The sequence below is a fragment of the Propithecus coquereli genome, unplaced genomic scaffold (assembly GCF_000956105.1).
Source record: "Propithecus coquereli isolate 6110/MARCELLA unplaced genomic scaffold, Pcoq_1.0 Scaffold1, whole genome shotgun sequence".
NCBI classification, from domain to species: Eukaryota; Metazoa; Chordata; class Mammalia; order Primates; family Indriidae; genus Propithecus; species Propithecus coquereli.
The window spans coordinates 3836649-3862183 of NW_012133857.1; the positions used below are offsets into that span (position 1 = coordinate 3836649).

Here is a 25535-nt window from a genome sequence, read left to right on the forward strand (position 1 = left end):
TTATGACTTATTTAATTTTGCAATTACATATAGTATGTAGTATTTAAAATTTCAAACCACAAAAATTTAGAATTTTTGGATATTGCCTTTTGACATTTTATGGAAATCGATACTAAGTCTTATGTATGATTAAGTTGAAAAGAATAATTTTTTTTCTTAATTGTCGAGATGGTGAAACTGGCAGATGATCAATTATCTTTTGTTTCTCTGCAGCCTTGCTGAAGTCATCTGTAAATATTGGTGAGCATGAGTGAAGAGAAAGATACTACCTTACATAAATAACTTATAAACACTGTATTTAACTCTGTTTTAGTAACAAAATAGGTTGATTTGGTCCATGTGGAGCTTTTATCTTGCTCTCAATTTGTCGTCTTTCCTTTTGGTTTCCCAGGTCTTGTTTCATCATCTGTGTGGGGTATTAAATCATGGGGAGGAAGCTGGACCTGTCTGGTTTGACTGATGATGAAACAGAGCATGTTCTTCAGGTGGTTCAGAGAGACTTCAATCTTCGCAAAAAAGAAGAAGAACGACTAAGGTGAGATGCCTCTATTACTCAACAGGGTACAGTGCACCATATGTGGACAAGTGAAACAGGTTACCTCAGAGTGTTCCTTGCTGCTGGCCCTCAGTTTGGACACACACATATGTTTAAGAGAAGAATTCCCTGTACTCTATAGGAAGGCTAGCCAGCTTCAATACTGGGTGTCATGATAACAGTTCAGAAACGTGACTGTTCACACTCCCCATCAAGGTTTTGCTGGGACCGCTCACCCTGTAAGTTGCCATTAGCTATAGAATGGATGGAGTTTGTGGTGAAGGTGGCTGTCTTGAGCTTCCTCCTGGCTTTTAGCTTCCTCCTTCCTTCTGTTAGCAGGTCTTATTGAAGAATAACCAAAGTGTAAAGTAAACAATTCTTGGGGGAATTAGACTCACATATGTACAATCTTTCGTTTGAAGTCTCAGCTGCCATGGTACAGGAAAAGAGCTCTGAAGATCAGATACAAGGAAACTGACCATCAGGTGGGGATTGGATCACCTGGCCCAGCACCACCCCCTCATTTTGTAGAAGAGGAAACTGAGGCCCAGAGAGGTAGTCTTCTGACTCCTCTGTAGTTATTTCCTTATGGAATGCTCTTGGAAATACTGTTGCAGTTCAGTTGGACAGAACTGCCTAAACTTAGAAGAAGTCAGAGTGATAGAAAAGAGATCATGTGTTGGGCTTAGTGTATAAAACCCGGTGATGAGTCATTATTAGCTTCCTCTGTTACTCCTTGGGATTCCATGAGTTTATTCACATCACCATCTTCTTCGTTAGACCCAAAGCAAAGACTTGTTTTGCCTACAATTATATACCTAATAGCTAGAACAGTGCCCAGCACATGGTTTTTAAAATCAATTAATTACTTAATTAACAGATTTCTTATCTTCCATCAAACAAGCATATATTGAATATATACTATATGTGAGGCCCCCAAAAAATGATAGAAATAAAGGTGATTATGCTAGGGTGCTTATAGCCTAGCAAAGAAGGTAACATTGTCAAGAAACATAAAGTCTGAGGTTCTCCAGGGGGGAAAGGAAAATAATCCATTTGGGGGTTAGGAAAGATTTACCAGTTTTAAGCCAAGTGAGAAAGAGCATGACTAGAGCTTTGGCACAATCCTGCATTTCCATATTTGGATATGGAATATAATAGAGAACAGAGTTAAGGAGGTCCCCAAGGTTTTTGGCTTGGGAAACTAGAAGAATGAAGTTGTCATTCACTGAATAGAGAAGACAGAGGAACAGGGTACTTGGTACTCAGGCAAAATTGAGAGTTCTGTCTTAGGCACCTTCAATTTGAGAGGATTATTAGACACCCGAAGGAGGTGTCAAGTTGACATTTATACATATGCAACAAGGGAGCAGGTAGGAGGTCCAAGTTGGAGATTTAAATGTTGTAATGGAAAAAGTCACCTAGATGATAGGAGAGTAGATGGAATAGGTAAATACAGTACAATTGCTGGGCAACACTAAGACCAGCTTAAAATTTGAGGTCACTATTTTACATTGAGACCAGTTTCCTCATGGCAGTGTGCGTTTTTCCTGCGTCATTCAGTTTCTCTCCTCTACTGGACCATGGGCAAGAACCATGTCTTCCTCAGTTTTGTGCTCCAATTGCTGGTCACAGGGCCTGGCACGTAGTGGGTGTGCCCTAAATATCTGTGGAACCAATGGATAAATGCAGATTGCTTGTTAATCCATATGACCAACTTCATGTGTGGCTTGAAGAATTGGTCTTAATATTTTCTTTGAATCATAAAGACTATCTATATGTCGTGGTTTGTCTCCTGGAAATTCAAATATGGGTAAGCCAAGACCTTGTTCAATGTCCTGTTCTGACTGTGGAGATCTGCCTTCGCATCACTGCAGAGTCAGGTGCCAGACTGTGTGGGAGAGTAGCTTTCTGGCTCTTCAAAGGCTGTGCAGTAGCCACTATAGTAGACTCAACAAGGTGAGCACCACATTTCTGGTGAGGACGTGTAGTCTTAGTGGACAGCAGTCAGTAGCTCTACTGCAGTTTTGTGCAAATGCTTGGTCACTGGAACCTGCTCGTGCTGGAAAAAATTGGTGGTTGAAACCATCAGTGGCCAAAGAGGAGGGACTGCTGGTCACAGTACCACTTGTGGTCCTGGGATTGGACATTTTTTCTCTGAAGGCAGTTGTCACTATTGTCCTTCTGTGTATGACCAGTGACATGACTTCATAGGTACCTAGCAAGTGGGGGTGACACTCTGAATGATTTCAGCAAAGAGTCTTACTCTTGGGTAAAAAGAGATTAAGACAACACCACTGCAAAACCACTGAAATCACCAAATACTTGTCTCACTTTTCCATATTGCTTGGATTTAGGGCAAATGAAAGAATCTAGGAAGTAGTATTATAGAAAGTATTTTTGAATTGAATTTTGAAAGTATTTTAGAATTACAGAAAGTATTTTGCTTTAACAAATGTAAGACTCATTTCTTTTCTTTTACAGTGTTGAATTACTTTTCTTTTCTTCTCACCAGCTGTTCTTTATTTACCTAGAGCCTCTGGCTAGGTGTGTGAGGGTATGTCTTAGGTGTAGAGGTTATCCAGTGTTTATAATGATCTGTTCTTTAGTGCTGACATATAGAATAGTAAATAAATAGAGGATGGAAGTGTGAATTAATTGTCCTCAGAACATATCATGGTAATATAAAGAGAGATCGCGGGGCTGAAGAATTCATGGAAGGAGAAGTAAAAGGTATAAAGCAGTCACCGTGAGCTGGCACTGCCCTGGATACTCTGCACAATTCATCTAATTGATTCCTCACTATACTCTTTGTAATATGGTCCCAGTTTACTCAGAGGCACCCAAGAATGGAGAGATTACAAAACTTGCTTAGAATCATACAATTAATTGGCGTGGAGCCAGGATTCTACTTCCCAAATTTTCTCAGTTATTTAGACTGGATAAATACTTTTCAAAGCTGTGTTTTTTCTCTCCCTTCCTTCTTATAATAATTCCTAAATATCATCTAGTATCCAGTAAATTTATCCAACTGTCATCTTTTTATGAACATAGGAAATACGTTGATATCACAATACAGACAAGGTCCACTCATTAATTTGGTTGTTTTGAATCTTAAGTCTCTTAATTTTGTCATCATTTCTGATTTAAATCAGAAGGCAAGAATGGCACTAGGTGTCTCTAGGAATAGTTTTCCTTTTAATTTGTTGTTCTTATAGTTAGGCTGAGTTAGAGGTGGAGCTTAGATTTGTTGTAACTTTCCTCCCTTTTAAGAAGGTCTTTTTACGATTTGTTCTCTTGGGTCTCCTTCCCAATTCTGCTATTTATTTATTTTTTCATCCATAGCTAAGTGTTCTCTCCAGTGGGGAGAGCGGTAGCCCCCATTCGTTCCGCACTGCTGCTGTCCCCTGCTGCTCACCACAGCTCACAGCGCGCACAGGCCCCTCACAGTTGGCACATACATACCAGTTGTCGCACACAGGCGTAGTCATAGGTCTTCCTATGTACAGTGATTCTGTTGAGGCCACATCAGTACGATGATGCACCTCCCCAGCACTGGAGATGTGCGTCACTGGACCTTTGCTCCCATGAAAGCTGTGTGTCTAGCAAGACTGTATATATGTCCAGAGGACTGGATGTGCCTGAGAATAATAGACAGGTAATGCCAGGCAGTGAGGGAGGGACTTATTTGCAAACACGGTAGAGTGAGTATTGATTGCGTTTCTCCAAGACACACAACAGCATTAACGCTATGGATGGAGGATGCTGGGGGACAAAAGGCACGTCGACCCCTGCTCCTACCTCCAGGGGCTTTGAATCTCATCTAGACTACTCAGGTAAATGCATAGGAAAGTCCATGTTATACTTGGTTAATTTTAGTTTTTGTTTTTCTTCTTTATCAGATGATATTGTGTGAGTAGTAACACATACAATGGTAAAGAAGACCTTAAAATGAAAAGCCCAAGTCCTCTGCTCCATGTTTAGTCATTTTTGTTCTTCATCCTTTAGGCCTCCTGGCATGACCTTCATAAATTTAGATGTGTGCTTCTGTTGCTATATCTCAGTGTGTCAATTTTAGACATTCTTTCAGTTTTCTGCTGTAAATGATGGAGACTTAGCTCACTTACTTATACTACCCTTATCTTTTGTTTCTTAATGGTTTTGTTACTATTTTTGGCTTGGTTTGCTATTGGTCACCCTTCAAACTTAAATAATAGAAAGCTCTGAGTCCCGTTCCACCCACATTTGCCATCCTTTCTTGGTTGTAACCGGGCGATGTGCAAATGGTGTCCCTGTGTGTAAGCAAAGCCACAGGCCTGCCCCTCCTGCCCACTCCACCCCAACCACTCCCTGCAGTGCCTTTACTGTCACACATGCACGGTTGCGGGCATTCACATACTGTTTGGAAAACATATTTGAACCTCTCCTGTTTTGTTCATAGGGTGATTCTAAATGTTGAAAACCAATAAGCAAGCAGCCTTATATAACCGTGACTGAAAATACAGCTTGCTGTTCCTACTCCCTCTTTTTCAGAACTTTACTGAAATCAGTAGGTGGCTGATTGCCCTCCTCCTTTTCTCTTCACTGTTATGAATTAATTATGCTTTTATTTCTTTGCTGTCATTTTAAAGGAGTCTTGGGAGGGAGAGGAGGCCATTAAGTGTTTGTTTAGTCTGTCACCTGGAACCCAAAGTCGCGGTGATTTGCTTATGAGCAAGGCCGTGCCAGGATGCTGGGGAGCGTGCAGAGGCGGGGCGCTCTCCCCATGTGCAGCACGTACACAGAGCATGCCTGGGGTCAGACAGATCTCGGTATGAGTCCGTCTGTTGCAGAGTCCCTCACGCTGGTTACCAACGCTCTGAGCCTCAGAGGTCAGAACGATTCCAGGAGAGGCTGGGCCACTCCTGAACCTCAACACTGTCCTTTCTGCAGGAAAGTCAGCATTTCTGGCAACTGCCCTGACTTTCTCTTCACCTCCATTGAAGAGCCTCTGGGGGCGAGGCAGCCCATGCAGTGGGTTCTGTTCTCTCTGCCGCAGATCTATTCCTAGGTTCCATGGTCCCAGGCCTCAGTGATGCCCACTGAGAACATATCTTTTTGTGAACTTTCAGGTTTCTACATTTTTCTTTGCTTTGATTGCCCTCTCTGCCTCTTAGTGTTGGTCCCTTTAAGATGGTAAACAGGTCTATCCATATTGAATGTTTAACAGGATTCAATGAGAAAAATCATTAATATTTAGTATAAAAACAATATTTCCAACTTTGTCTGCAGTGGTTGTGCTTTCCCAGTAATGAAATTATTATCCATTGTCATATGAAGTTTCTCCATCTCTTTCTTCTCTCAATTATAAAATTCTTCAGAAATCTTCATATGGTAGAAAAAAATGATTAGGTGTATATGCCACATTTAAGTCCATGATGTTCGGAAATCTTACCAAATTACTTTGTTTCTTCTAGAATTTGAATGTGGTATTTGTAGCACACCAGGTACCCTTAGGCAGCTTTGGCCAAGCAGATTTTGATAACATTGTTCAGGGCAGAAATGAAGTCTTAGAAGAGAGGCCCTGACTGGAGGAAGAAATACCAAAGATGGCTTCCTAGGCTGTCCGCAGGCTGGCCGGCAGCGCATCTCAGTGCAGCATGATTAGGGTGGGAGTGGGTAGACTTGTTCTCTCTGTGGGACCCCAGGTGCTTCCCGTGTGACTCAGGTAGAGGAGGCCTGGGATGGAAGAGAGTACAGCAGTCTCCTGTGCTAACTCCCGGGCAGCATGGCCTCTGACTCGAACATCGTCCTGGCTCCCGAGTTCCTCGCAGACCATGTCTGCTTAGGTTTTGGGCATTTGGTTTGGTGTTCAGCCCCAGAGTCCATATTCCCTCCTCTCTATCTGCCTTTCTGTGTATCCAGGAGACTTAATTTTAAGAACTTTTGCTTCAGTTCTACAGGTAGCACATCATGATGTTCTGTTAATGTCTGTTCAGATAAATACATAAATCGACCAAATTATTAAAATAAGTAAATAGAGTGTCATCTGTGTGGCAGAGATAAACAGTGCTCTCCACATATCTCCTGTGCTCCTGCTCATTTCCCAGTGACCCCAGCAGTGAGGTTGTGGCTGTGGGGCGAGGTCTGGAAGATTGACGGTGAGAGGAGGGGCCTGCATTACTTCCGGGCCGAGGCCCTAAGATCTGTGCCTCCGCTGCCTCTCTTCACCTGCTGTGGCCCAAGGAGGCCTCGTGTGCAGACGTAGCATCGCTAGATGGAGCGAGCCTCGTCCCTAAGATGCCAAGTGGAAGGGAGTTTCTGATGATCAGTAGGGACGTGGCATGAATTTGTTGGGTTGAGTCACTGAGGCCTTGGGGTTTATTTGTTATAGCAACATTGTATTACTCTGACTAATATAGTTTGTGGGAGCTAAAAGGGAGCTGAGTATTTATTATGCCCCAGCCCTTGACTTTGTAGTTGAAGCAACAGGCTCCAAGGGCGCACGGGCAGTTGGTGGTAGAGTCTGGACAGGACCTGGGGTTCCTGATACCAGGGCTGCTGTCTTCTGCCACCTGGCCTCTCGTGTAGCAGAAGACACCTGTGGAAAGATCTCCAGACTTCAGCTAGAATCACAGTTTATGCCCTGTGATTTTATATTGTCAGACACGTTTACAAAGCAGTTTTAGAAATAACTGTTAATTGCACAGTTCTCTGGGGTTCACATTGAGTCTTGGAGTCCTTGATGAGATAGCCACAGCTTTAAAATTTCTCATTTTAATATATGCTTGCCAAAAGCTAGTTAGCATCTGGATGACTTCCAAAGGTTGCTGGTGCTCTAATGGACTTGGTCTGTGGGGCAGCAGGGGTTAGAGTTGATGAAATTGTTTCCCGTAACTGGGACTGGCTGTGGATCATCAGAGTTTACTGAACTGACAGAGTCTGGCGAAGGACTGCCAGGGCCAGGCTGGGCCAGGGCCAAGGGAAGGAAAGGAGGGGAGGGCAGTGAGTGTGAGAGAGCTTCCTGCGTGCCTGTCTCGCAGGAGCGTAGGGCCACAGCCCAGCAATGGCAGTGTGTCGGCCCCTCCCCCGGCCTGCGTTAAGGAAGGGGAAATAAACACACTTGGAGCCTGTTTCTGCTGCCCACCATGGCAGCATTACTCCCTGGCCGATGTGGCCCACACCCTCTTTGCCACCTCTGGGGGGGACTCTTCCATGCCCAGTTGGTCAGGTCTAAGTGTGAGGAAATAAATAAGAGCTGCCAGGGTGTGTGGAAGACCCACGGTGGGGAAGCAAACCTCTCTCGAAATTAGAAATAATTCATGTTTCCATTGTGTTATACAGAAATTCCTTTAAGGATTAATCACCAGATTTTTTTTTTTAAAGTAGAAAGAACACAGTGCTTTAATGAAATGAGTTAGTGATCTTTCTTCATTGAAGATTCATTTTCATTTTAAACAAATGAAAATTTTATCATAAGAACTTAATGTTTCAAGAAGTTTCTATCTCAAAAAGTAAAATTCCTTTGTTCTCACTGTCCCTTATTTTGGACACTTAAATTGATCTAATTAATAAATACCCCTGGTTATATCCTTGTTTGAAGCTGGAAGTTGGATCACCTTGTTTTTACTCAGTTGGAATAAACATGCCTTATGGTTTATGAAATAACTGTGTACTCACTCACTGACATCCCACCAGCCATTTGTAGCTCTTGGGACTCTGCACTAACCCTGTGGCATTAACCTGTCCGTTTGCTGAATCTGCTGTCTCACAGGGGACTGCCTCAAGGCTGTAAATCCTTCCACAGCATTGGTAGATCAGGGTAACCAGCCAGTCACCTGGAAAGGCCCTGAAAAGTCAGAGCCGAGTTGAGAGCAGGTGCCTTTTATGGTGGAGTGGGAGGTCGGACACAGCTCTGTTTGAGAAGCACTTTGTGATGGGGGAAGGCCCAGTAGGAAGGCTACAGTTTGGATATGGTTTGTTTGGCCACATCAAGTCTCATGTTGAAATCTTATCCCCAGTGTTGGAGGTGGGCCTGGTGGGAGGTGTTTGGGTCATTGGGGAAGATCCCTCATGAACGGCCTGGTGTCATTTTCACAGGGGCGAGTTCTCACTCTTAGTTCCCACAGGAACTGGTTGTTGTAAAGAGCCTGGCACCTCCCTCCACTCTGTCTCTCTTGCTTCCTCTCTCGCCATGTGGTCTCTGCACAGCTGGCTCTGCTTCACCTTCTGCCTCAAGCGGAAGCAGCCTGAGGCCCTCCCCAGAAGCAGATGTTGGTGCCATGCTTTTTGTACAGCCTGCAGAACCGTGAGACAAATAAACCTCTTTTCTTCATATGCAGCCTCGGGTATTCCTTTATAACAACACAGACAGACCAAGACAAGGAAACAGAACTGGGAGGCACAGGGAGATTCATGGAGGGCAGGTCGGGGACCACAGAAAGTGGGCAGGAGGGTGGAGAGGATCGATCTTAAAGCTAGAAGGGACATCAAAAGATTTTTAAAAAATCTCTCCTTTACTTATTTATTGGTATTTTTGTTAACAGTGAAAAGGCCAAATATATTAAATCAAAGTTGTTGAATATTCATCCTTTGACTCAAAATTATAATTTGTATGTCAGGAATCTCCGGGGCAAATATGAAGGGGGCGAAGGGACAGGGAAAGAGAGAAGGGTTCACAGATTTAATAATAAAGGCCTTAGCCCCTGAGGAAGGGTCCAGAAAGTCAGCTGAGTCCTCTATGAATAACTAGAATGCTACAGATGGTGAGATATAAAAACATTAAGGCAGACCCACGGGAATACCTCCATCTTGCAGGAGGGAGGTCGGAAAAGGGAAAGACGTCCCGAAGGAGAGGTGCATTTGATTTGACCCTTGAAGATAGACAGGATTTTTTAGTGGATTGAAGCACAGGTATTGGCAGCAGGCAGTGTCCTGGGTAAAGTAATAAGCATAGAAAAGGGGACGTGTTTTCCCAGCCCCAAATCAGGACCCGTCATGGGGCAGAGGAGGAAGAGATTGCTTTGCTGATAATTCTACTTCCACTGTTACTAACAACGTTAAAAGAGCCCGGTGTTCCAGGAATATCACCTTCTCTCATTCTTAACCACCATAGGAAATGCACTATTAGTATCTGATTTCAAAATGGGGAAACCGAGGCTCTAAAAATGTTAAATGACTTTCTCAGATTACGCATAGTGAGAGGTGGATTCAAAGCTGGGCAGAGTAGCCCTAGAGTTGGGGCCGGTAGCCAGAGCAGCACAGTGCCCTCGGTACTGAAAACAAGGACACTCAGGCTCTGTGCGACAGAATGGGTGAGATTAGGACCATCTTGGAAAATCTGGCACCAGGGGACAGAATGGGTGAAATTGGGACCATCTTGGAAAATCTGGCACTGGTTGCTCACTAAAAGGAGTATGTTCAGGGATGAGGAAACAGTGGGGTTTAAGTCAGAATACGGGGAGTGGGAAGTTGGGATAACACAGGAGCCATTACCCACATGTGGCATTGAGCACTTAGACTATGGCTTGTCCATGTTGAGATGTAGTCTAAGGGTAAGATACATGCAAGATTTCAACGATCGAGTATGAAAAAAGAATGTGAAATATCTGAACCATTTTATATTGATTACACATTGTTATGTTGATTACATATTGAAATGTTTCTATAATTACATTTTAAACAAAATGTATTATTAAAATTATTTCCACCTATTTCTTTTCTACTTTTTAAAATGTGGTTATTAGAAAGTTTTACATTTTATATATACATATGTATATATATATAGCTCATATTATATTTTTATTGGACAGTGATGGTCTTGAATGTAGGGTTAAGCAGTTTGGAATTTATAAAACTCAAAAGAAAGCTTTTGGGAATTTTGTTTAGGGATATGCCTTTTTTTTTTTTTTGAGACAGAGTCTCACTCTTTTGCCCGGGCTAGAGTGAGTGCCATGGCGTCAGCCTAGCTCACAGCAACCTCAAACTCCTGGGCTCAAGTGATCCTTCTGCCTCAGCCTCCCGAGTAGCTGGGACTACAGGCATGTGCCACCATGCCCGGCTAATTTTTTCTATGTATTTTTAGTTGGCCGATTAATTTCTTTCTAATTTTAGTAGAGGCGGGGTCTCGCTCTTGCTCAGGCTGGTCTCAAACTCCTGAGCTCAAACAATCCTCCCGCCTCGGCCTCCCAGAGTGGTAGGATTATAGGCGTGAGCCACCGCGCCCGGCCCGGGGTATGCCTTTTTTATATATAGTTTTTAGGCATCTGAAGTTTAAGCTAACTAGTCATATATTGGCCTTTGCTGTGAAATACTGTCATCTCAGTCACGTGCAAGTGGCCTCTCAATCATGCCCTGGTACTGGCTTTCTTGCATAGTTTGAAAGGAAAGCGCACTGTGTTCATGCCACATCACGGTGGAGAGTGTGTGCATCTCTGGATAGAACGGAACCTTTCATGTTCCTCTTAAGTTAATGGTGGAACTGTATATCATGACCTCTGAAATAACATATGGCTTTAGAATGGCCCATATTCATAATTCGTGTGACATCTCTGGCACTGTAAAGTTATCAGACGTTAGCCTATGGGAGTCTGCCTTCAGGAGAATTGATGCTGTAAATGTGCTTGCAATGTAGAAAAAGGAAATCATACTAATACCCTTATTTGCTTTTTAATTTGTGGCCTTCAAAGATCTACAGTTACTAATTTGGATATCCTGGATACACTCTCCCCATAATCCCATATTCGTTAATAACAATTTTCTACTAGGTTGCTTTTGTGGTTCTAAATTCCTGATCTTATTTACTTTTCCACTGCAAATGTCAGAGGCTCAACTGCTGGGCCCTGATAAAGCTTTTGTGGCTCTAATTCTTGGCCTGACCTTCATTCCTCAGACCTCTGGCCTCAGAAAACATTTCTTTGGCATTATGTGTGCATAGGATTCAGGACTTGAAAGGTAATAAGGAGGAAAGTTTCCATAGCAGTTTGTAAAAGCAGCTTTCATCAACACAGTAATTCAGGCACATACTCAATCATTTAGCCAGAAATGGTCTGAAAACACAGCAGAGGTCAGCACCAGCGAACAGTGTGGGGCTCAGAGTTTCTTCCTCACCCCTGCCGTGCTGGTGGAGTGACAGCCTCCTCATTCAGTGCCCGGAAGCAGGCCCCTTCCTGGGGGCAGCAGCTGCTTTGCCCTCCTTACCCAGCTCCTGAAGCCAACAGGCCCAGCTCCTGGTCCATTTCCAAAGCTGACACCTAAGGAAATTCGTCAACAACCTCTCTCTAACTCTTGGGTCACTTATAATGAGCTCCTTCTCCTAGATGGGGAGATTCCTGCCCTATCCCAGAGATTCCTTCTCCTTAAGTCCCCCGAAGAGCAGTTCACCTGTGCCTGCTGGCCTGACTCACAGGCCCCCATTCTGCATGAGCTTCTTCTCTATTGATGGGGGTGTGTCTGGGACTCAAGCCCCCTTCCTTGGCTGCTTCTTATCCCTGTACCTCAGGCCAGAAGGGCCTAGCCTGCATGTCCAGCCACATCTGGCTCTCCAGATGTGGTGACATCCCCATAGGTTGGCAGGGTTTTTAGTTGACCACCTCTGGAATTATTACTAGAATGGTATATCTCCTTGGCCTCTGCCAGGGCACTCCCCACCCCTTAATGTTCACATGCTCAGCCCCTGTAGCTCTGACAGTTACCCCTAGTCATCCACCTTGTGATGCTTAGCTTGTCTTTTACATCTTCCAGGCTGAGCATCTTGCAGCCACCTGGGCCACATTTCTCATCCCACATAAGGGAGCCTGAGCTGTGACTCTGCCCCATTCCATGCCAGTACTGTGCCTGGAGTCTGGGCTGCCTCACTTCCCAAGCTGGTCCTGGCCCCTGGTTTGGGGGACCTGGTTTTGTGTTGCTCTCAGAATCCCATCTACCCACTACCTGCTGCCCTACTCACCAGTGCTGGAGCCTACATGAGCACGCCTGCCCTGAAGCAAGGTACAGACAAGGTCCCAGGTCAGACTGCAAGATCCCAGCCACAGGCCAATGTTTGTGGCTTGTCTCCTGTCCTGTGCAGCATCCCTGAGCCCTGAAAGGAGGTGGCAAGTGCCAGGGACTTGCATTTCCCCCAGCCTAGGCTTTTGCCGTGTGGCCTTTGCCCTGCCCTGTCCCTCTGCCACTCTCACCCTCCTTTCTACCTTCTCCTTCATCCCTCCTGGGTCAGCTCCCCCGGTACCAGGTGTATCCAGCTCTGTGGATCCAGAACCAGATCCAGCAGCTTATGTTGCTGAGCTCCATCTTTTCGTGTCTTCGCCTTTCCCTCCATACGATGAAAGTGCTGGGGGCACCTGACTGGCACCTTGTGATGGTTAAAAGTCTTAACCCTCATTTTAAATGAAAGCCCTTTGGACGGCCCCTGCAACACAGTAAGGACTCATAAGAACTCAGGGTAAGAACTCTTGGTGGCTCTCTCCTGGCTGGTTGATCTGGTCTATGAATTACATAATTATATTTACCTTTAAATTTTCATTTCTGTTTAGTAAATTGACATGATTTTTTGGTTTGGCTTTTCCTAAAGGAAAGTACATTCTCTTTTTTTGTTATTAGGCAATTCCCTACAAGCAGAAATAAATGCTAGTGTTCGTTTTATGGCTGATGCTTCACTATTTAGACCTTTGATGCTTCTCTTCATTTTGTATATTCACTCAGGTACCAGCTTGCGGCCAGAGGAGACTCCTAGCTGCCGAGGCTTTTCTTTTTTCCTGTAGAGTTGAATACTCTGATGCTTTTTATTTAGGGAAGTTGTCTCATGTATTTTCTGCTTCCCTGCATACCTTCTGTAGGATCTGTTTAGTAGCTTCTGTTGCATTCTGGTTGTAGAAACAAAGCATTTCTATGCGAAGTACAGAATGGGGTCTGTACAGTGGGCAGATGAGGAGAGAATTTCTGAGAAAATCATACTTTCTTCTTTGATAGCTGAAATACGAAAGGGTGCTTTTAAAAGGGTGCATTTAAAAGGGTGCTTTTAAATGCGAAGTGGAAGTTCTGAACACACGTAGGCAGCCCAGCAAGACTCATTGGCCTGGGATGGGATGCAGCTACTGAGAATGTTTGTTTTCTCCTAGATTAACATTCCTGCCTGGAAGGTGGTTTCCAAAGTCATGTGTGTGGAAGACCCATAGTTAGGGAGGCTCTCCTTCCTGGGCTGGTTCCTCATGAATCCTGAGGGCCAGTCCTCATCCTCTAGTCCCTTCACTTTTAAGGCATCTGCTCTACTGCATCATTAGAGGCCTCAGTATTGCTGATCACCCAACATAGAGGTGATTCTGGTCAACTGTTCCCATTACTGGGAACAACAAGGATGCCTCTGGTGGCAAAACTTCACTTGAATTTATGCCTTCCCTTTAGCTGTGGGAAGCCCGTCATGAGAACTGACATTATCAAACCTTAGATACCTCTCTGAAGTAGAGAGAGAATATTCCAGAATAAGTGATGGAATTTTAGAGCTAAAGTGAAACTTAGAAATCCGTCCTGAATTCAGATATAACCTGCTCATTTCGTAAACGTGGATTCCAAGCCCCTAGGAATTAAGCATGTTGCATAAAACGACGCAGCAAGTTAGCACTGGCAGATTGACCTTGTTTCTGTAAATATCACAGACAGTATGTCTTTAGTTTTTGTTTTTCAGTGCACATAGGTAGACAGTTAAATGACAGGAGATCTACCCCTCTCCCCCAACTATTTTCAAGGGAATATTTAAACTCACTGTATTGACTAAATACTAATAATCATCATTTAAAGTATATTTTTTTGGGGGGGGCTGAATCTTGAAAACTGAGAAATGAATTTGTAACTTGTTATGATATTCACACATATTCAGGTGAGAAATTATAGCCCAACTCTAGGTACATTGTAAAAATGTTGACAACTGGCTGATGTTCACTTCTAGGAAGGTGGAGTAAGCATACTTCTTTCTGTTCCTCCCACTCAGTATAACTAACCACCTGGACACTATATCTAAGACAAATATAAGAAGACTGTGAACTAGCTATGTACCTTGGCAACTGAGGAATGACACGGTGTTGAGTTCCCTGGGTTTTCTTTTTGCCTCATATATTTGAGACTTGGAGGTGAAAAAGCTGGTAACCTGGAAATATGAATTGTCATAGACAAAAATGCTCTCATCTCTCAAAACTGACAGAAGCCAAAGGACCAGGAAAGAGGCAGTCAAACAAAACAGAAAACATTTAGATAATAACTGCTATACTCTAAACAACATAGAGTATGGCCTCCACTCCTACCCAAAACGTCAAGTTGGGAGGTGGGACTTTTTCCCTTAATGGCTGATAACAAGGTCTCCACCACCCTTATGGTGTAAGTGGGGCCACATGGAGAGCCATACTTTCATATGCATCTAGCAGAAACAAGGTGCCCTTCCTCCATTCCTGCCAGAGAGGTATTAGAGGAAGCCTAGTAGAGAGCACAAATTTTCACCACTGCCCAGTGGTGATGAGGCCTCCCCCACTGTGGAGTAAGTAGAGACCATGTGGGAGCCAGAATTTCCACCCAGTAGCAACAAGGAACTCCATCTTCGGGTGTCAACCGAGGCCAAATGGGAAATCTGGACTTTCTGCCTCTGTTTGAAAGTAACAAATCCAGAGTGATGTCAGGGAAAGACAGCTAAAAACAAAGGTTTAAATAAGATCCAGAGTCTCAGAACATAATACAAACATAATACAACAATGCACAGGCATCAGTAAAAACTTACTCATCATACCAAGAACCTGGAACACCTCAAGCTAAATGAAAAAGGCAGTCAGTAGATGCCAGCAGTGAGATGACAGAGAGGATGAAATTATCAGGCAAAGATTTTAAATCAGTCATGATAAAAAATACTTCAATGAGCAATTTTAAGCATGTTGGGGGGAAAAAAAGCTTTAACAAAAAAGTTGAACATTTCAGCAAACAAATAAAAGATATTTTAAAAAAACCAAATGAAACTTTTAAATTTGAAAAATACAATAATGGTAGCTCAATAGCAGAATAGAAGAACAGAGGACAGAATCAGTGAGCTAAAAGATAGAAGAATAGAAATTAGCTAATATGAACAACAGAGAGAAAGTAGATTGGACTTAAAAAATGAATAGAGCCTCAGAAACCTGTAGGATTCCAATTCAGGATCTAAATTCATATTATTAGAATTACAGAAGAGAAAGAGAGCTGAAAAAGTACTTAAAGAAAAATTGCTGAAAACGTCTGCAATTTGACAACAGACACAAACCAAAAAAAAAAAAAGAAGAAGCTAAATGAATATCAGACAGAATGAACCCAGAAAACTCTTGAGAGAAAAATGACACCTTACCTTTAGAGGAAAAACAATTAGAATGACAGCAGATTTCTCAACAGAAACCATGCAGGCCAGAAAAGAAGTGGCATGTATTTTTCAGGTGCTGAAAGGAAAGTGCTGTCAACCCAGAATCCTATACTTAGTGAAAATACTCTTCGGGAATGAAGGGGAAATCAAGACATTTTCAGATGAAGGAAAACGAAGCCTCTCTTGCCAGTAGACCTTTGCTAAAAGAATGGTTTTAAAAAAGTTCTCCAAACAGAAAGGAAGTGATAATATGATAATAGAAGAAATCTTAGAATATCAAGAAGGAAGAAAAAAAATATGGCAAGCAAAAATACTGATAAATACAATAAGCTTTCTTTATTCTCTTCTGAATATGTTTTCTAAATTATGTTTGACTATCCTATGATGCACTGGCCAACGTTGTGATTTGACAGTACTGAGTACCTTAGTATCTCTATCTGGGGAATTGTGGATGCAGTTCAACCAACATAACTTGATGCGGTGGCCATGCATCAGATTCCTTGCTATGCCTAAAAGTACTACTGACTGCAGCATGGCATTTGGAGCCTTCTGAGAGTTACATGAGCTCTGCAAGCCTGGGGACAGGGAGGGCAGAAGAAGCAGGAGTGATAGGCCTTGCTTTTTATATCTATCCTCAGAACCTTTTTCTGGAGGGAGGGCCCAAGATCACACTTGAGATACAGGTTTCAGGGAGCAGCATGAACAAATGGCAGAGGTGAGCTCCCAGGCTGGGAGCTGGAGGAAGCCCAAACCAGCATGTTATGCCAGCAGGATCACCACAGCAAATACCTCAGGGAAGGACAAGGATGGGGACAAAGGGAGCAGAGAAGAATCACCTTCTTTCTTTGTGTTTCATGCCTTGGTGTGCTGAGCTGCGGGATCTGATGAGAAGCTTTAGGATGTATGCAATCTAGATTTTGGAGTCTAGCTGGGGGAAAAGCAGAGAGCAGCAGTGGTTGAGTTAGTCTTATTCTTTCTCAAAATGAAAGTCCTGCTCATGGATCAGAAATGTTATTGGTATACAATGGGTCATCCTGTCAGGAGTTGAGTGTGGCAAGAAAGGATACAGTAAGCCACTGTTGAGGAGTGTGAAGGCTCCATCTCATAGACTGTAGACAGAGGAGATGTGAAGACAGCTGCACCACAGCAGTGGGCGGAGCAGGCAGAAGCTGCCTCCCCAGTAACCCCACCCTGTGTGTCCTTCTGTCCACCTCTCCATTCCCTGGCTGATCGCCTCTCCTCCTCTGGTGACCTGGTACCATCTTGTTCCAATCCTTCATCTCTCCTGTCAGTGACAGCTTTCCTACCTTGCCTGGAGTTGCTCTTTGCTCAAGCATCAACTTGGTTAAGAGTCCCCCGGGCCTGGTCTCCTGCCCCTGATGCTCAGCTCCCTCCCTAGAACACCACACATCTTGAGTTCAGGTGATGTTTGTTGTGTCTGGGTATAAATACACAGGCTGTTTAAAAGTCTCTAAATGTGCCTGTACAGGGCTGTGGGGGAGGTAGAGATAAAGTGGGATTTGAGGGATATAAAGTCTCAGGCAAGGGTGTGGGGGTATGACTGCCTGTTGTCAAGGTCATGGAAACACCGGGGCACAAGGCAGGTGGGGGTTCTGTAAATCACAGACAGTTGGTGCTCAGGGAATAGTGGAATTGAAGAATAAAGTATATTCATGAACTGGATGGGTTGTCAAAATATAGTCAGCAATTATGAGGTCCTGCTCTTTAGTCTGATGAGTCTCTGTGCCATGGCCCACCTGGTGCTTGTGTATTTGAGGCCTGTGGTCAATCAGCAGAACTGGAATTTGTCCAGTAGCATACAATGTGCCCTTTCTTTGGGCTAGGCCTCTGTATATGAACCCAAATAAGAAGGAAACTAGTTAAAGGGACTCAGATAAGAGCTACAAAATGGCCAGAGGCCTGCAAGATATGATTTAATAAGAAAAATGAAAGCTACTAATGACAGGTTAAACTAATTGCTAAATTATGGCCACTGCTGACTGTAACTTTAAAGTTTGTAGATGCTGCTATTTCTTTTTGTCAAACACATTTTTAGATATCCATAATAGTGAATGAAAAGTATGCAGAATGTTGAAAGTATTTAAGAAATTTATGACTTTGGGATTTCCCAAGAATTCCCAGGAATTCTGATTTCTTTCTGGATCTTCAAGATTAACATCTGTGGGGGATTTGGCTAGAGTCCCTTCGGGGGAGGAGCTCAGACCACAGTGTGGCCAGTGCAGCCTCTGCAGGGAGCCATGGGGGATTTATGGAGTTGGAGGAGGCAGGGATGGGAGAGTGGCCACTGAAGGTTGACTCCATGGCTCAGATGTGCACTTATAACCTGGGAGCTCCCGTATCTCCAAGAAACAAGCAAGGTGTGGTAGGGTGGACTGGCAGTTCTCAAATAGTGATGCCTCTGTGAGAACGCTCACATCGGCCTGTACTGAGTGCACAGCCAGGTGGGCTGCACTGAAACTCAAGCTGTGTGGCACAGGAAGAACCAGAAGGCAGATGGTGCAACGGCAGGACGCAGAAATTTGCCTACACTGTAATACACGAGGACTTCTGGGCTCCTTCTACCTGGCACATTCCTCCCACGGCTCTAATCACTTTCTCGAGCATTTCTGATTAATATTTAATTTTTAAATGTATATGTATGTGTATGTATCTCCTCTGCACTGAAGTGAAGTAACTGGGCCAAGTCCAAGTTGTCATTCTCCAGGTCCTTGAACCTGCAACCCCCCTGCCTTTGTGATCTGACTTACTAGTTCAGTGTTTTATGGAACCTGGTCTAATTTCGTTCTCACATTAATTGCTATCTCCAATAAAAGTTAATGATCCCAATTGAAACACAATTTTGGTGATGTGAGGTCACTGACCCAGAGTCACCTGGCTCATCAGTGACAGAGCTGGCATCCACTCCATATTAGGGAAGAGCTGTCTGAGACGTTCGCATTATGCATGTGCCTTGTACAAGGTCAAAGAGTAAAACGTGAAAGAGAAACTAGAGTCTTGAGGTTTGTTCGGTCAAACCATGTTGTTCTTTTCTTGGCTTTTAATTTTCAGCATTGAGAATAAACAGCTTATCTGAAGAGATCAACAAATAATTTGAAAAAGGTAATAGCAGACTAGACCTGTTCTTTGTTCCTGCCCTTTTTTTGTCAGATCATTGTGTGGCGTGATTGGCCATGGTTGTATCCTGGTACACCCATGTTAAGCATTTCTTTTACCAGTGGTATTTAAAATCAAGTGCGTAAATCTGGCTACTTCCATCATAAAAACGGTCTGACCCTGGTATTTTCATCTTCCAAAGACAGACAGAGCTGCCTTCAGCAAATTTGGGGACAGGATACCGGCAAGGGTGTTCCTTATCACTGGTATATTATTCTTATTGAAAAATAATCTTTTTTCTTATAAATCAAGGTCTTTGACACTTGGCCTTCCCCACGATTTCTGAGGTGGGGATTCAGTGCATTTTGTTCATGCCCTTTGTCTCCCTGCTTTTGAGAAGGAAAAGGGTGTGAACCTTCCCAGAGTGTCTTTTCTGTGCCAGGACCTCCTGGCAGGGGAAGCTTGTGGGTCAGGGCTGAGACACAGTCCTGCTCTTTACTCTGATGAGTCTCTGTGCTGTGGCCCACCTGGTGTTGTGTATTTGAGGCCTATGATCAATTAGCAGAACTGGAATTTGTCCAGTAGCATACAATGTGCCCTTTCTTTGGGCTAGGCCTCTGTATATGAACCCAAATAAGAAGGAAACTAGTTAAAGGGACTCAGATAAGAGCTACAAAATGGCCAGAGGCCTGCAAGATATGATTTAATAAGAAAAATGAAAGCTACTAATGACAGGTTAAACTAATTGCTAAATTATGGCCGCTGCTGACTTTAACTTTCATAACAATACTGAATTTTGTTTAGTGGCACTAAGAGCTTTCAGTTTCCCTGAATTCTAACCAGAGAAGAATTAAACTCCTTTTATATATGCTGTATATGATAGGTATATGCTGTTGTGGAGAAAGAGAGATAATTTAGAACTGTAGTGAATTAAGTCATAGAATTGTAAAGAGAGAGAAAGTAAAATTCAAATGAGAAGGAGGAGGAACGAGAAGTAGGGATGGGAATCCAGAGAAGCAACTTCCAGTTAGCAGCTTTAGCTAAACTGTTGTCTCCACACCCAGGAGAAAGTAGGAAGCTTGGCATCACCCATGACACTGAAACTGAACACATCTGTGTAACCAGCTCCCAGAGCAAGAAGTGGAAACTGACCAACTCCTGGAAGCCTGTGTCCTCTTTTCCTCATTACTCCCTCAAATAATGCCTATCTTGACTTATAGTGGCAGAAATTAATTTTGCCTGTTTTTGAACTTTCTATAAATGGAAACATACATATTTCCTCTTTTGAGTCTGGTTTCTTTTCTTAAATGCTGTTTGTAAGATTCACCCACATGCTGTACATGGTACAGATTCTTCATTCTGCTTGCTGTGTAGTATTCAGTGCACTGATCCCTTCTGCTGTGTATGGACATTTGGGTAGTTTCTAGTTTGGGCCTGTTACAGATACTTCTGCTGTGAGCATTCCGTCTTCCAGTGACCCTGCTGTGTCTGTACTCAGGAGTGGGATCTCTGGGTCACAGGGTGTGCATGCACTCGCTAGAGCAGGTGTTGCCAAATAATTTTCCTAAGCAGTTTACACTCATGGGCCAGCAGCGTATGAGGGTTCTGATTATTCTATATTTTCACCAATGCTTGGTATTTTCTGTTTTGATTGTACATTCTGGTGGTTAGTAGGTGCTAGTATGACAGATGAGAAAGCTGAAGCATGGAGGGGGGTCTAACATCTATATCTTGTCAGGGGCAGGGAAGAAAGTTTGAGCTCTGCAGCCTGACCATGCTCTTCCTACCTTGGTGCCCTCCCTTCCTCATAGGAGATGCTTCATTTCCTGAGTGATGGCCCACATTGGCCAGTCCTGGCCAGTTCTCCATCCATTGTAGAGGTAGCTGAGTCAGCCTGAGTGGGCCCTCGTGTCAAATGTTTTAACAAAACCTCAAATGTCAGCCATTCAATTGATGAGCCAACTTTAAAATATCATTTTTGGGCCTCAGAAAATTGCAAGCTGCCCCCAAATCTCATTTTGGCTTCAAATTTAAAATTTCAAATCATATTAATGAATTTCCTAATGAGCTACAAAATTGGCTCACTTTTGGTTCATCTCTTTGTTTTCTCTGGCCAAACTCTGAGGGAAGAGGCCAATTCCATCAGACAGCAGCAGAAAGAGCAGCCAGTTCACAGCAGAGCCTCCCAGTAGGAACACAGCCAGAGTGGGCAACATTCTAGCATGATCCTGTCCTTTCTATAGCCCTTGGAAAGGATGCACATGGGAACTATGTCACTACATAGGAAAATGGACTAAGTAGTTAAAAAAATAAAGCAGGACATAAAATGTTGTGACCACTGGAATTACATCTAGTAAAACACACATGTCCATGCACGTGTGTGCAGATTAGAAAGAAAAAAGCAAAGGCCTGATAGTGATTGTCTTAGGCTGGTATGATAGTGGGTGGGTTTGCAGCCTCCTTTGTATTTGCAGAATTTTTGCAAAGTGCCTACATTAGTTTTGTAAAGAAAAAAACCCGAATTTATAATTTCTAAAAAGATCGTTTTTCGTTTCATGTTTTTGCTGCCTGTATTTAGGAAAACTAACTTAGAATTATAATCATTTTGAAGCTTTGGAATTATGATGTTCAAAAATCACAGAACCCTAATGTAATGATTAATGGCAGGGTAATATGATGACATGGATAATAGCAGCCCATGTTCCAGTGAGGAAATGAGTCTGTATTAATAAAATAGGACCCATTCCAGAAGGAGAATTAAGGACAGTATAATCCTTGACTGTGTATAATATGTATGTATCAATGGATATGTATGTGTGCATATATATGTGTACAGATATATACACACATATGTGTCATTTATCAGTCTATTTATCCTAATTCTTATTAGCCCCCTCTTTGTAAGTTGAGTAAGGGCACTAACACTGGGAAATAAAATGTGTTTAATGTGTATATAATAGTAGATAGATATTAGTCAATAAAATACTTGTTAAAGTACACATTTTTATATGTGTATGTATTTTAACACAGTCGAATCATGCATACATAAATCTGCATGGAAATACACAGAATAATGTCATTAGTTATTTTTTGGTTTTCATATTCTGAGTCATTTTCCTGTATGGTATTTGCAAAATTTTTAATGATGAACATATACTTGTGTTTAAATGAAAAAAGTCAAATGGTCGTAGGTAGCATTTGAACCTTTAAGGCTCTTTTTAAGGTGGGTAAGGACATTGGAAAGGAAAAGGCAGTGTTGTAGAAAGAGAGTGCTACTCTCTATTTTCCAAAGGAATGTTGGGTTATGTTGTTCAAACCACAGTTCTCTTTGTTTTTAAGTAGAGCGTAGTAGAAGAATTTTGAACATTGTTCTAGATCTTTTGCTAACAAGGAGAACATGTTCTTGGCTTTGTTCTCTTTTCAATGGCATGTTTTATTTTCTGTCAGATTTATGGGTTTAATAGCTCCCATTTCTTTACTTATCTTAAACAGAGAGAAAATTAATCATTCTACTTTTTAATGGTACATGATTTCTTCTTACTCAAATGTTTCACTCTACTTAGATGGATGGTGAAACATTATTCATTGTTTGTAGTTAACATTTATTAAACCAAACAATGGAATAAATATGCATATGAAAGCAAATAAGCATAATTTGCTTTATTAAAGTTCATTTCTTTAAAAAATGCTAATAATAAACATGTGACAATATAGAAAACTAGGAAAAGGACATAGAAGTTTTTTAAAAAAATAATTATATGTAACCTCACACCTTAGAAATAACCACTGTACAAACATTGGTAAGTTGCTTTCTTAGATATTCAGCATTTATTACCAAGCACTGCCTTAAGTGGGTATTTATTGAGCTTCATGGTATGCATTGCTGTACTTTGGGGGAAAAGTTTGTGAACAGGATGGATAAGATCCTACCCCTACATCATTTACCGTCTGGCTGGGGTCACTATGTGCGTATGTAGAGGGGTGTACAAGAGGGAGGCGAGAGAGTGGAAGGCAAAACAGATAAGTACCTTGGCAGTTTAGTATAAGAAGTGCCATTATGGGAGGAATGTAGTCTTTTAAAAAAGTATGTGTGTGCATGTATTAAAAGTGGGCTGATTTTTAAACAAATTGGCATTCCATATAGTTTTCTGCCACTTAATACTGTATTAAACAGTATCCCATGTCATTAGATGGGGCTGTATTATATGTATTGCAATATCATGTCATATATTGTATCATATTGCATCATATCATATGAACGCATCTGAATCTATTTAATTATTCCTTGATTACTGGATATTTGGGTTGTTTGCAATTTTTATAACATAAAGAATGCTGCAATGAACATCCTCATATATTATGAAATTTTGTCATAATCTCCAATCTTTTTCCCTTAAAATTTATTCCTAAAAATAAAACTACTGGCTTACATGTGTGAAACAAAATTTTCCAGGCTGCTGAGAAACAGCACCACGTTGGTTTCTAGAGGGTCATGCAAGTTAGCCATCCAGTTTGCTTGCTGGTGAAACATTTCATTTGATCTTTCTGAAACTTGCTTCAACAAAACTTGTAGACAGCATCCAAGTGAACACACCCCATGTTGAGTTCTTTATGGCAAGTGCTGTTTGGTTAGGGCTTTTTGTTTACCATTGATTAAGCAAATAGAGCCAAGTTCCATGTATACCATAAAAATGTTAGCAGCCCCGTGGACTTAGTACCTCTCTGTGCTTTCAGAATAGGAAATGTGTGTTCAATGCAGGTCAGAATAACAAAAGAGGGCTGTATCACTGGTGTTTCCTTTGCTCTCACTGTGTGTAAGGCATGGAGGGCAGAAAAGACTGCCACTAACTCTAATAAACAATAAGCTCTTGTGACTTTGTGTGGGAATAAAAATGTTGTTATATGAACCATGCTGCAACCAGTCGTTTATATATCTCCCAGGAATTAACATTAATCATTTAGGTCTGACATATCTGATTTCTGGATTTTATAGAAATAGTAATTGGCAAATTTTTCTTGCATTTTAGATATTAATTCAATCAACAAAGATGAGTGTTTTCCCTTTTTTAAAAATTTATTTTTTAAATTGATTTGTAATAGATGTATAAACATTTCTGTGGTATATGTAATATTTTGATACAATTATATAATGTGTAATGATCATATCAGGGCAATTGGGATATCCATCAGCTTAAACATTTATCTTTTCTTTATGCTGGGAACATTCAAATTATTCTGTTCTCACTATTTTGAAATAAACAATAAGTTATTGTTAACTATAATCACCCTACTGATCTATCAAATACTAGGTCTTATTTCTTTAGTTTAATTGCATTTTTGTGCCTATTAATCAACTTATCTCCATTCCTCCCTCCCTCTGCTCTTCCTGGCCTTTGGGAACCACCAGTGTATTCTCTATCTTTATGAAATCCACTTTTTTAGCTCCCATAAATGAGTGAGAACATGAGAATATTTATCTTTCTGTGTCTAGCTTCACTTAACATAATAACCTACAATTTTTAAAAATTAAATGATACTGTTTGCTCTAAAACACCTTTCCAACAGTTGACATGGTGAAGATGGAGTGCTCACATGAGCACACTTTTAGTTCCAATGACTTTGAACTTTGACTCTTGTGTTCTATAGACTCATCTAGGGCACCCATGATGCAGACCAGGTTCAAGGATATGAAGCAATCTTAGTGCTCTAGAAATTTTCTCTTTCTGATTTGGAAGAGCTGCAGCTCATTGAACTTTTGGACATAATTGCTTTGATGGCTGACCATAATTTATGACAACACTCTCTTTTGCTCTATATTTTTATAAACCCCACTGGTCTATTTAATATTATTAAAGTTCTATGATAGCCCCATTCAATGAGGAAAAACAGAAAACACCTCACCATTGTTTCATGTCCCTATTACCATGCAGTGGTCCTGGTTTTAGAGCATGTTCTTAGGGTTTACGTGGAGAGAGCTTTGCTTTGGGAAAGAGCTCTCGGCTGATGATAGCTGACATAGGGTAGGTTTGGGTCATTATTACTCTATGTTTTGGTAACTCTGTCTAGTGCTTGAATTTTAATAACTGCTTTCCTGTCTCCTTCCCTTAACTTATCCAGTGGAAGACCACTGTCCTGTGAGATCAGTACATTCCCTTGGAATTACCTCTTAATTAACTTTTCTTATTCTTAATCATCAAAAGCTCTATTTAATATCTAGGCAGTGTAGGAAAGTACCAGATGGGATTTCTTGTATTAGCAATAAGATTAGGGCCTTCGGAGCCCTATGAAATCAATGCTTATTATAAGGCATTGATTCATAGGGCCAAGAGTCCACCAGCTTTCTGCTGCAGTTGTATTACAGTTTGCATTTAGATGGGCTTTGTAGAGACACCCAAACTTAATGAACTCTGGATCCTGATCATTTCAATATGTCCTAAGATAGTGAAGCTTTGCAGCAGTAGTGTGTGTTTTGCATGTGGTTTGGGAAAGAGAGAGAAACCCGTATAGTTTGGAGCATAAAACAGGGCCCATCTGACTCTTCTC

General features: G+C 42.0%; 1 protein-coding gene across 3 annotated transcripts in view; it reads left to right on the top strand.

Annotated features, from left to right (window-relative positions):
* MYRIP (myosin VIIA and Rab interacting protein) overlaps positions 1-25535 on the top strand; it is a 344233-nt gene that overhangs the window by 58233 nt on the left and 260465 nt on the right. For all 3 annotated transcript variants that reach the window (XM_012644759.1, XM_012644829.1, XM_012644902.1), the window contains exon 2: positions 392-535. In XM_012644759.1, coding sequence (XP_012500213.1) covers positions 426-535 — 110 coding nt within the window. In that variant the 5' untranslated portion in view covers positions 392-425. The remainder of the gene's footprint in view (positions 1-391; positions 536-25535) is intronic.